Consider the following 12,240-nt stretch of genomic DNA (forward strand, 5'->3'; position numbering starts at 1 on the left):
AACTAAGCAGAATGCTAAAAACAAAAAGCCAACATGGAGGCAGCATCTTCTGACAGCCAGTTCAGGGACCACAGACTTGGCAAGAACTTCGGCAGTCAAAAACATCCAGCCTTTGCCAACCCAGAAGCTTTGGATCAATCCCACGCCGCACAGCTTCCTTGTAGTATGACAAAGCCTAGCACTCACCCTCCATATTATACTTGACAAACAATCTCTTTTCTTTGCCAAGTTAACAATACCATAACCTAGCCAAAGAGTTCTTCCCGTACACCTGACTTTCAAAGGTGTGGCATTCATGCAATTTAAATTTCAAAAGCCTGAAACTTGGCAATTCCTGATATGCCTCATACATCTTTTTCTTTCTTTCCCTTTCTTTCTTTCCTTTCTTTCTTTCTTTCTTTCTTTCCCTTTCTTTCTTTCTTTGTTTCTTTCTTTCTCTCTCTCTCTCTCCTTCCTTCCTTCCCTCCTTCCTTCCCTCTCTCCTTCTTTCTGTCCTTCTTTCCTTCCTTCCCTCTTCACTCTCTCCCTCCCTTCCTTTCTCTTCCTCCTCTCTCCCTCTTTCTTTCTTTCTTTTTACGTGCTTTTCAAGATAATTTAGTTGGCAAGAAGAAAAATAACCATCTTACTCACAAGCCTATGGTCCCCATTTGACCCCAAAACAAGACTCAATAAAAGAGAATTGTGAGTGAGACTTCTCAGGCTCTTGTTCGTTACCTGGGGTCAGGAGCCATCGAATGACCCAATGTTCCGGTTGCTGAGGGAAAGCCATTCCTTCTGGGGCACAGTCAGCTCAAGGATGTTTTGTTGAGGCTCCCAACCAAGGTTCCCATAGTGACACCCATCAAGGATACAGCACCTGCCCGGCTGGTACTAAGGCGAGAACGGCCGAATGCTGGGCCCTCGCAGAATCTATCAGGTGATACCAAGCCCGCTCTCATCACTTTCCATTCCCTCCCTTTCTTTTATTTGACAAATGCATTACAATTATTTGGCCTAGAGAGAGTCTTCATGTAGAAAACCTATTCTAATTTTCTTTGCTTAAAGAGAGCTTCAGGCAAACGTATGATGAACGTGGAGGGTTTTAAATCACCAATAGATGCTTGGGTTGAGGTAGTTTTACAATCTGTCAATAGGACAGTGCTAACCACATACAAATAAGCAGCAGGACGGTTTTTTCCCACTGAACTTGTGAGCAGGGTTGCATGACATGTAGGTTCCTCTGTGCTCTGTTCTAACTGGGAAGGTCGTCTGACAGAAAGAGTGAACCTCTTTGTTAGAAAAAGTCTTAATTCTTGATATCAATCTCCTCACCCCCCTTGCCTACCTTTTGATCTATCTTTCATTTTATGTAATGAGACGTCCTGGATTTTTACATCGGTTAAGGGCCATTTCCCAAGAGACAAAGACGGCACACTGTTGAAGAAAAGCATTTTCGAATTCCACATATATTCAACCTTGACAGCAGGCACGGGAAAAGTGTCTAAAGAAGAAAGAACAGCGTAGGACTAGCGTTTTTTTCTTTGAAACTAGATTTAGCCCTGAAAAGCAACCATTATGTGGATGAGAGGGATGGAAAAGAGAACCAGGAACCAGAGGATTCTGTAACGGGTATGACTGAGGGAGTCTCCCTAAGATAAGTTTATGGCTTGAGTCTCAGATAGTTGAACTTGCAGGAACAAAGCATGTGCGGTCTAAAGATATAGACTGTGCTTAGTTTTCATTCATGACTTATTTTGTTTAAGTACAGCCCCATCAGACAGGGGGGATGAGAATGGGCCTCTGAGATTTACCATCTATCTGTTCACTGATTTGGAATCTGCTGGACAGAAAAGTGGTGGGAGCGGGGCACAAAATCCTCTCATCAGAAATATAAACTCGGGCTTCCCTGGTGGCGCAGTGGTTAAGAATCTGCCTGCCGATGCAGGGGATACGGGTTCGAGCCCCGGCCTGGGAAGATCCCACATGCCGCGGAGCAACTAAGCCCGTGCGCAACAACTACTGAGCCTGCGCTCTAGAGCCGGCGAGCCACAACTACTGAGCCCACGTGCCACAACTACCGAAGCCCACACACCTAGAGCCTGTACTCTGCAACAAGAGAAGCCACCGCAATAAGCAGCCTGTGCACCGTAACAAAGAGTGGCCCCGACTCGCCACAACTAGAGAAAGCCTGCACACAGCAACAAAGACCCAATGCAGCCAAAAATTGATTAATTAATTAATTTTAAAAAAAGAAATATAAACTTGTTTCATAGAAAGAGCACAAAGCAACAGCAGCGGTGAATGCCCACAAGTGCCTTTCCTCTTGCCTTCAGAACAGACAAGGTATTGTACCCCATAGTGGTTGGTCCAGTCTTTGGTTTCATGGTTTTCTGCTCCTTTGGCCAGAACACTGGCCGGTCCTTTTCAGAAGTTGTAATTATCACACATTTTGCCTTTAGGGCATGAAGGGCCAAAGAAGCTTCAAGACTGGAAATTGTGGGTTTGCAAACAGCAGGCCACGGGGTTCAGCTTTCAGGTTTATACCATCCACCAGCAACTGATCTATTCTCTTCAGAAACACGGAAGTGAACCCAATGACTCCCTCTGCGTTCCTATCAAAACTTTCAAACAACGACAACTTGATCGCACCCTTCTCCCAGAAGGAACTCTGCACATGAAAGACATAAAGCGTTTCACAGAGCAGAACATTCTTTGAAAACTCAGGGTAGAAGAAAGCACTTGCTTAAGGAACTTAATTTAGAGAAACAGTGTAGCCTGGACAGGGCTGCCTGAGTTCAAAGGCACCGCTTTTAATCCCAAACCACTTTAATTTTACTTAACTTTTCTTTCTTTCTGGGTGACTAACCTGGAAACTTCTACTCATCTCCTGCCAAGTAATTTTTCTGAAGAAGGTGGATACTTTACAAGAGTCATAGCCAGGAGCCCTCTGTCAGGAATGCTGGTGGTACGGTTTTGTGTCGATAAAAACAGAGGCACAAGGAAACTGGGTCATTGTGAGTTGCGCGTGGAACAGACTCAGTCTCCGGCAAGTCTGCTCCGACTGGAAGCAATAAGGCGCTGGGCCTTCCTTAAGTTTGGAAATGGAATGCCTCTGGCAGTCCATGATCTTGGAGAGGGGAGCTGAGTGTTTTCATAGCTGGGATTTTGTGTTAGTGGAACAGGTAGAATGTCAACTGTTGTGAGGAAAGTCAACCAGTTCGCACACATGCAGCTGGAGAGAAAGCTCAGCTTCAGATGTCATTTAACGTGTTGGTGGATGAACAAGAAGGCGGCAGAAATGGCCTCTCGCAGCCAAGAAGCCGGTGGTTATTGGGAAAATCGCGGTAGCACAATTCTTCTTGTTTTCACTGCTAGGACAAGGAAGGACATTCTTTCAGACTTTCACACTGAGCGATTTTTCCTATGACCCATTTCGGAGTTAAAGGACTTATAAAATGGCCACGCCTGATACCTTCCACAGAAGTTACTTCTTGCAAACAGCAAACAGTGAGATGGGCTGGCCTTTATTGGCAGGCCTATCTTCATAAAATGAATGGTGAGAATCACAACATTTATTATTGTGATCATCCTAATAACGAACACAGACCAATTGTACAGTCATTTACTTTCTTGGTATTTATTCTCTAGGGGGAAAACATGGACTGATTAAGATGATTGTACCCTCTCCTTTTTGTGACTTCCAGTCTGTTCATTATTTATTTTTGAGGGACCAGAATATTAGTATTAATTGGCTCTGATAGAGTGTTCCACAAGAGTTAAGAAAAAAGCGTATAATCTGGTTTATTCAATGTTGTATGGACATTATTTAGTGCACTCTCCTTTAAGGCTGGCACTATTGAATATTAACTGAAAATCAACTAGCAAATAAACCATCTTAACATGGCATAATTATGAGCCAGTCAAGAAAATATATCACCTCACACCCATTAGGACAGCTACTATCGAAAAAGTCACAGACGTAGAGAACAAACGTACGGATACCAAGGGGGAAGCGGGGGCTGCTATCGAAAAAGTCACAGACGTAGAGAACAAATGTACGGATACCAAGGGGGAAGCGGAGCTACTATCGAAAAAGTCACAGATGTAGAGAACAAACGTACGGATACCAAGGGGGAAGCGGGGGCTACTATCGAAAAAGTCACAGACGTAGAGAACAAACGTACGGATACCAAGGGGGAAGCGGGGCTACTATCAAAAAAGTCACAGACGTAGAGAACAAACGTACAGATACCAAGGGGGAAGCGGGGGCTACTATCGAAAAAGTCACAGACGTAGAGAACAAACGTACGGATACCAAGGGGGAAGCGGGGGCTACTATCGAAAAAGTCACAGACGTAGAGAACAAACGTACGGATACCAAGGGGGAAGCGGGGGCTACTATCGAAAAAGTCACAGATGTAGAGAACAAACGTACGGATACCAAGGGGGAAGCGGGGGCTACTATCGAAAAAGTCACAGACGTAGAGAACAAACGTACGGATACCAAGGGGGAAGCGGGGCTACTATCAAAAAAGTCACAGACGTAGAGAACAAACGTACAGATACCAAGGGGGAAGTGGGGGGTGATGAACTGGGAGATTGGGATTGACATACATACACTATTGATACTATGTATAAAAAAGATAACTAATGAGAACCTACTGTATAGCACAGGAAACTACTCGGTGCTCTGTGGTGACCTAAATGGGAAAGAAATCCAAAAAAGGGGGGATATACGTATATGTATAGCTGATTCACTGTGCTGTACAGCAGAAACTAACACAATATTGTAAAGCAACTATACTCCAATAAAAATTTAAAAAAAAAAAGAAAAAGTCAGAAAATCACTGTTGGCAAGGATGTGGAGAAACTGGAAAACATGCATTTTTGGTGGGAATATAAAATGGTACAACTGCTAGGGAAAACAGCTCCTCAAAATATTAAAAACAGAATTAGCACATAATTCAACAATTCTACTTCTGGATATATACCCAGAAGAATTGAGAGCAGAGTCTCAAAGAGTTATTTGTACACCCATGTTCATAGCAGAATTATTCACAATAGCCAAAAGGTGGAACCAACCCAAATGTCTACTGATGAATGAAAAAATAAACACAATGTGTTATATACATATAATGGGATATTATTCAGCCTTAAATAGGAAGGAAATTCCGACATATGCTACAATATGGACGAACCTTGAAGACATCATGCTAAGTGAAATAAGCCAGCGACAGAAAGACACATACTGTATGACTCAACTTACATGAGGGACCTAGAGTAGTCAAATTCAGAGAGACAGAAAGTGGAATTGTGGTTGCCAGAGGCTGGAAGGAAGGGGGAATGGGGAGTTGTTTAACGGTACAGAGTTTCAACTGGGGAAGATGAAAAGGTTCTGGAGATGGTTGTACAACAGTGTGAATGTATTTAATACCACTGAACCATACACTTAAAAATGGTTAAACGTGTAAATTTTATGTTACATATATTTCTTCAGAATAAAAAATAAATAAAATATTAGATCCGGAAGTTACCTTAAAAAAAAAAGAAGTATAAAGTGGGGGTAACAGATACCTGATGCTGCCTTCAGTAGACATAGCCTCCTATATCCTGTTAAATCATCATTTCCTGTCTGCTCCAGGAGCCAAGGAAGCTTTCTGGGGGTGTGTTTTAAATTAGTTCAGGCCCACACCTTCCCTTGCCCCTTGTCTGAGAAAGAATTCACTGCTCCCCCATCCTTCCCCACCCCTCCCTCCTTCCATACATCCTCACCTTTGCGGTAGGGGTCAACAAGAGAAATCTAGAACCATTCGGTTGTATGTCCATATAAAATGGTGTTAACAAGTTGTCTTTTATCACCTCGGTAGAAGAACTATGGAGAGGGAAATTAAAGGCGCAGGGAAGGATGGTATCGGAAAACTCTAGAACCTCGAGCTGATTTTGCCCCAAAGGCTTTGTATCAAATTATCACGATGACCCTGTGATCAAGAGACAGGTGAAGACTTCCCAGGGGAAGGAGCTTTAACGTTAAGGGGAGCTTAATGACAGTTTAGTTTGCTTTCAGGTAAGAGCTGTCCCTGGGAAATGTGGTTATGTGGGATTCAAGATAGCTTTGGCCCAGGTGGGGTGTTGTTGTTGTTGTTTTTTCTCCTCTTGTTTCAAAGGAAATTACGCAGACTAAGAGATAACTGAATTGTTTCCTTACCCCTCACCAAATTTACCCTTCACTGAATGTCAGGATTCAAGCCACTGCCGATTTGGGGAGGAAGTTGAACCCCGGACATCATTCTGGCTTTGAGAGCGGTGCTTGCGGTCCACTTCTAAACCTTCTCTAGATACGTTTTCACATTCCATATTGAACAGAGATGAGGGCTCTGTGCTCCTTACACTAGAGCCAGGGCAATCGATGCGCCGGCGTCAAGGGCTACCTCTGCAGACTGAGAAGATGAGACCCCCTCTTGCACACCCACGAAGAGACGCAGAATGTAGTTCTGCTTTGAGAAACATCCTTGAACTAACTCGTCTCTCTCTATCCCTCCAAGCTTCCGCAGGTTCACTCGATCCAACAGTGTGACGACGGCCGTGCAGGCCGACCTGGACTTCCACGATAACCTGGAGAACTCTCTGGAGTCTATAGAGGACAATTCATGCCCCGGCCCGGTGGCCAGACAGTTCTCCCGGGACGCCAGCACCTCCACGGTCAGCATCCAGGGCTCAGGAAACCACTACCACGCCTGCGCGGCCGACGAGGACTTCGATGCGGATTTCGACCCTTCCATTCTGCCGCCCCCAGACCCCTGGATTGACTCAATCACCGAAGACCCCCTGGAGGCCGTGCAGAGGTCAGTGTGCCACCGGGACGGCCACTGGTTTCTGAAGCTTCTCCAGGCGGAGCGGGACCGCATGGAAGGGTGGTGTCAGCAGATGGAGAGAGAAGAGCGCGAGAACAGCCTGCCCGAGGACAGTAAGTGCGGCGCAGCGCCTGCGCACGCGCCCCCGGGGCCGGGTCCCCGGGGCCGGGGAGGGGATGCTTTCATAGCGCTGGGCAAGCCGTGCAGGTCCCCACCCCAAACGGGAACGTGTGGAAGAGCTGGGCGGTTCGGGCCGAGTCCACACACCCCTGGTGCCCAATAAAGACAAGCCCCCCCCCCGCCCCCCCCCCCCCCCCCACACACGTCAGGCAGCTGTAACACCTTCTCTACCTCTGCCTCCGCGACCTCCACCTCTGGACCAACGTGGGGTGGACTCATGCTTCTGACTCGGTTTCTTTTCCCCAAGATGCTCCCGCAGGGAATGAACAGAAATTCTAAATAGTTTTAAGATCCCCAGATACGCGTGCCTTGGGCATTTATAATCTTACAGGTGTATTACTTTCATTAATATACAGGATTAAAACAAGGCCTGTCGTGTCTAGGCCTGTAGACGCCAAGCTTATTGACATCCTTGGACCTGGTTAGCCCGCACTTTCCCCCTTAGGTTTTAGGAAGGCAAACCTTCAGCCGCTAAAGCAATTAACCCAATTTAATGGGTTAAAGTAAATGATCAAATAAAGGATGGTTAAGTTAAATAAATAACGGAGACTCCGCACTCCGTTCTTTTCAGACTTGGACTTTTAACAACAAGGATTCCTATTAACAGTTGACAAAGAAGTTGCCAGATTACTGCAGTCCGGTTGCACATTAATAACAATTTTGAACTTGGAATAGCATTTATAATCAGCGTGTATTTCATTGTTGCGTGTTTATTTCCCTCCGAAAAACGATTATTAAATGAATGGTGGATCTTCCAACCGATGATATTTTTGAATCAGAGAAATTCAGTGGTAGGCATCAAAGCCTGCCTTCATTTTTGTGTGGGAACCACCTGGAAGAGTATTAGCGTGATGCGGTTTTAGACCTTTTTTTTTTTTTTTTTTTTTTTGCGGTATGCGGGCCTCTCACTGCTGTGGCCTCTCCTGTTGCGGAGCACAGGCTCCGGACGCGCAGGCTCAGCGGCCATGGCTCACGGGCCCAGCCGCTCCGCGGCATGTGGGATCCTCCCGGACCGGGGCACGAACCCGTGTCCCCTGCATCGGCAGGCGGACTCTCAACCACTGCGCCACCAGGGAAGCCCTAGACCTATTTTTAAAATCATTTAACTTTTTATTGTGAACATTTAAAAACACTTGCAAAAGTAGAGAGTTTACTGTAGTGAACCCCCATATTCCCATCACCCAGCTCAACTACTGGCTGGTCTCATCTTCCCCCACTTGTCATCATTTTTGCCAGAGGATCTTAAAGAAAATCCAACGCATCCCGTCACTTCACTACGTATCTCTGATAAGGACTCTATGTATACGTATATAACCATCGTGCATTGTCATCCCTAACAAAAACAATAATAATTTCTTAACAATTAGATGGAGAGCTTTCTTAAATCATGTTCAGTTGACTTACTAAGCGAACCAAACTAATTGTGTCCGGGAGCCGTGAGTTTTCCGTAAAGGAAGTACTTTTGTGAGAATGGAGAGTGGAAAATGACAGTTTGCAGGTTGTGGGATTTCCGCTCTGTGTCTTGCTCACAGCTCTTCTCTGCTTTTTCTTGCTTCTGACCCCTATCCACCCGCTGACTAACTTATTTGTTGCCTTTCTGAGCAGGTTAGAAAATCCATCAATGGGTTTCTGTAACGTTCCTTTTGTTCTTGCATGTTATGAGTGCAAACAACTTAGCAGTGGAAACGTAAACCCCCTTGACACTTGACCCCACCGTTGGTGCCACTGCAGGCTCGCCCAGGTGTGGGTCCACAGGGAGAATATGCTCTGTGCCTAAGTGACAGGGGTGCGAAGCACAGCCCGGCAGCAGTGGGCGGGGGAGGTTTTCGGTAAGAGATTCTTAGCAGTTGCATCTTCTTATTCTCCTTTCCCCGTGGGTATACCCGAAGCCTAGTCGCTTTTCCTGGGAAAAATGCCCATGTCTAAGGAGCAGCGGCCTCGGGTGCACAGCTCAACAGGGCAAGCTGTCTTGCAGATTTCAGTTCATGCAATGCATGGATTCGAACTTGTTCTAGCTTCGCTGCTTGGCTTCCAAGAAGACCTGGGGAAGCTGCTCATCTGGTGTTTTCTTTTAATCTGATGTTTTCTTCCCATCTGAGACTAGATCTACTTCTCTCAACCCAGCTTTATAATGATGCGTGGGGATACTCATTGTATACATATTTAGAAAAGTCTTCCTTAACACTTAAGGAGCCATGAAAACAAGTCAATGTATTTTGATACCAGCACATATATTCGGAAGGTGAGAACCTTGTTAGAAAATCAGGTTCTCATCCTGTGTTTGAGATGAAAGAGAAGCATATTTGTAGCTTGAACATGAAGGAACTGCTCATTCATTCACTGTTCCAGAATTTTCCTGCAGATGTTATTTGCAATATTGATTTATAAATAGGACTTATGAACCTATTCCATATGAAGGTATTTTGTTATAACAACATTTGTTCTAATAATAATTTGCTGTCTTTGTACACGAAGGTGCCGCTGTCCAACCGTGAATAAGCCGTCTTCTTAAGGACGCTGTCTTTAGTGATAAATTTTCTCAAATCTGCCTCTGTTTTACGAGGTCGCTGCCTGAGGGCGGTGGTGGGGTGTGAAGGTCATGGCTGCAGAACGGACAAAGATAACTTAGGGTGGGAGTATTTCTGGTGCTTTGCTTAAAGTATTCAACTGAGTAAATTAATCTTAGATGACAAGTATGCAATGAGACCCGCTGCACTGGGGAGTGAGTCTCCCTGTGTAGTTTGAAACATATTTCGATATCAGAGCCCCCTTTTTCTAAGTTAAAAAAAAAATTACACACAACACCAATAAATATAATAGGAAGAACGGTGAAGCTCTTTGGGGAGGGCCTGGAGTCCTATCTGCTCAGCCTCTACCACTCTCTGGACAGAGGTCCCTAGAAACCCTCCCTGCCACCAAAAAACATCCCAGGATTCCTAGAATAGTTTGAAAGCCAATGGTCTATAGTGAAAAGTCCAACTTACTAATTTTTTTAAATACAATTTTATAACTTTAGATCAAACAGCTAACACAAAGATCAGAGGTAAATGCCTTGCCTACATGTTTTTTTAAATGTACAAAACTGATTCAGATTAGAAACATCTATTTGTGTAAGCCTATCTAACCTACAAAAGTGGCTCTTCCTTCAAATCTCAGCTTGGGCCTCACCTTCTAGAATCCTTTGCAGAATGCATCCCTTCAGGCTGAGTTGGGTGTGCCTCCCTGGTGCTTCTGTAATAGCCTGCACATTTGTCTATCAGGTATTTCCAACTTTATTTGATGATAATCTATGTATCTCTCTCCTCCACTGAAAAGTGACGTCTGAGGACCGAAATTACTCTCGTCTCATTCATCTTCATATCCGCTGCCCCTCTGACGGTTCTTGGCACAGAGGAGGGGATCAGTGAATATGTATTTGAGTCCTGGGACTATTTTGCAAATACGGTTTTACAAAAGTATTTTCCTTAGCAAACTCTTTCTTCCTAAGTAGTTCCAAAATATTCAACAGGTAGTTCGCAGCTCTTGTTGCCAAAAGCTGGAAGGGGAGGTCCCCTGCGAGGTAGGGAGCGCTGCTTGATCAGAACAGAGATTTGGCAGAGACACGAGCACCTGCCACAGAGAGGCTAGAAAGGACTTGTGTGTCGGTCAGCTACGTGAGCTAGATGAACCCGCGTGTCCCTTCCAGCTCTTGGGACGCGATTCCATCCCATAAGCACTTGAAAGCTTTCTCTATCTTTCATGCCCTGGATGGTACAAAACAGAAGCTTCCACCCACTAGCATTCCAGAATTCTAAACAGCGCAGAGGTACACACACATGCCCGGTCAAAGAGTCGCCAATTTCAAATGAGGCAAATGGAAATCAGTGAGCATCTGACCAGAAAGCCGGGAGGAAGGGAGAATATCAACCCCGCGAAAGAGCATCTATCTTGTCCTTACAGTCCCCTGGGCCGTGGGCTACAGGCTTTGACAGGTGTTGTTTTATTTGCCCTCACAACAGCTCTCTGGCAGTCCCTCCTCCAAGGTCACACAACACAGAAGCGCCGGATGGAACAGATACAACACGAATAACATTTGACAAGATAATGATACTTTGTGTGTGCTTGGCTGCTGTAAAGCTCTGCGTACATATCTGTCCCTGCTTCCTTGGCAACCACAGTCCTGTTCTGATAAGTGGGCCTGGAGCTGCAGAGGGCCTTTGTTTTTACTAATTCTCTCATTTAACCTTTGCTTTTTTATAAGGGGGGGCGAGTGCTAAGGAAGAGGGGCCAATCCCGTTTGGCAGGCATAGCCAATGTCTGAGTAACCAGCTTAAAAAAAAAAGTCTGTGTAACTCAGAAAAATACATTTGATAAATGGGTCAAACGCAGATCTGTCTCTTGGCCAGGCCACCTTATGTGTCCTTTGGGTCCTAGATAGGAAGGTCTCTCTTCAGGGTACATGACGACGGTTGGCTCCGTGACAGATCCCTCCCGGGAGAGCTGGTCTTCATCCTCGGTAGGGAAAGCTAAGGATAGGGTGGAAGAAAGGCATGAGTCTAACCACACCTGCTTAATTTATTTCGTGGGGCCCCGGAATTATTCCAAATTTTCAATATTTTTAAACGTTTGGGTGACTGCTTAATGCCTCTGAGCGGCCCACTTAAAAACCGTTAAAATGGTAGATCTCACGTACATTTTACCACACACACAGAAACATCCACCCCACTGCCCCCCAAAAAAAGTCTGCAGCAGCTGAAGGTAGATGGGTCAGGCTTGCCGTCTTCACGTCCAGAGTTATTCATCACGCTTATAAGAATGTAAGGTATTTTGTTAAGTACCTTCCTGAATTCAAAATACAACATGTCCACTGGCAGGGGTGGGGGGAGAAGTTAGGAAGAGAGCTCGTCTGCTCAATGGGAGCCTGAGGTGCAGATCTGGGGCATGTGGTGGTTGCCATCACCTTTCTCTATCACAGAGTTGAAGAAAAAAAAAAAAAAAGCCATCCAGTCTTCAGGAATTATTCAGTGATCACTTATTTTATGCTGCGATCATCCTGATTCTGACCGCTGCTTCCTAGGGATCTTGTCTGTGGCCTTCCAGGACTGGAAAACAGTGCTTTCCCCCAAACTGGACAAAGTGCTCAAGGAAGCGCAGAGAGAAAACCAGCACTCGCGGTCACCCGGTCACCTCCAGCCAGCTTGCCAAAAGTCCATCTATAAATTCTTTGGGTGTGTGGGTCTATTGTTTTCCC

The 12,240-nt window shown here is 45.3% G+C and overlaps 1 protein-coding gene across 1 annotated transcript in view; it reads left to right on the forward strand.

Moving 5' to 3' along the window:
- Positions 1 to 12,240, forward strand: part of DLGAP1 (DLG associated protein 1) — a 320,327-nt gene that overhangs the window by 288,659 nt on the left and 19,428 nt on the right. Inside the window, exon 8 of the mRNA XM_033837587.1 lies at positions 6,522 to 6,943. Coding sequence (XP_033693478.1) covers positions 6,522 to 6,943 — 422 coding nt within the window. The remainder of the gene's footprint in view (positions 1 to 6,521; positions 6,944 to 12,240) is intronic.

This window comes from Tursiops truncatus, chromosome 13 (genome assembly GCF_011762595.2).
Source record: "Tursiops truncatus isolate mTurTru1 chromosome 13, mTurTru1.mat.Y, whole genome shotgun sequence".
NCBI classification, from domain to species: Eukaryota; Metazoa; Chordata; class Mammalia; order Artiodactyla; family Delphinidae; genus Tursiops; species Tursiops truncatus.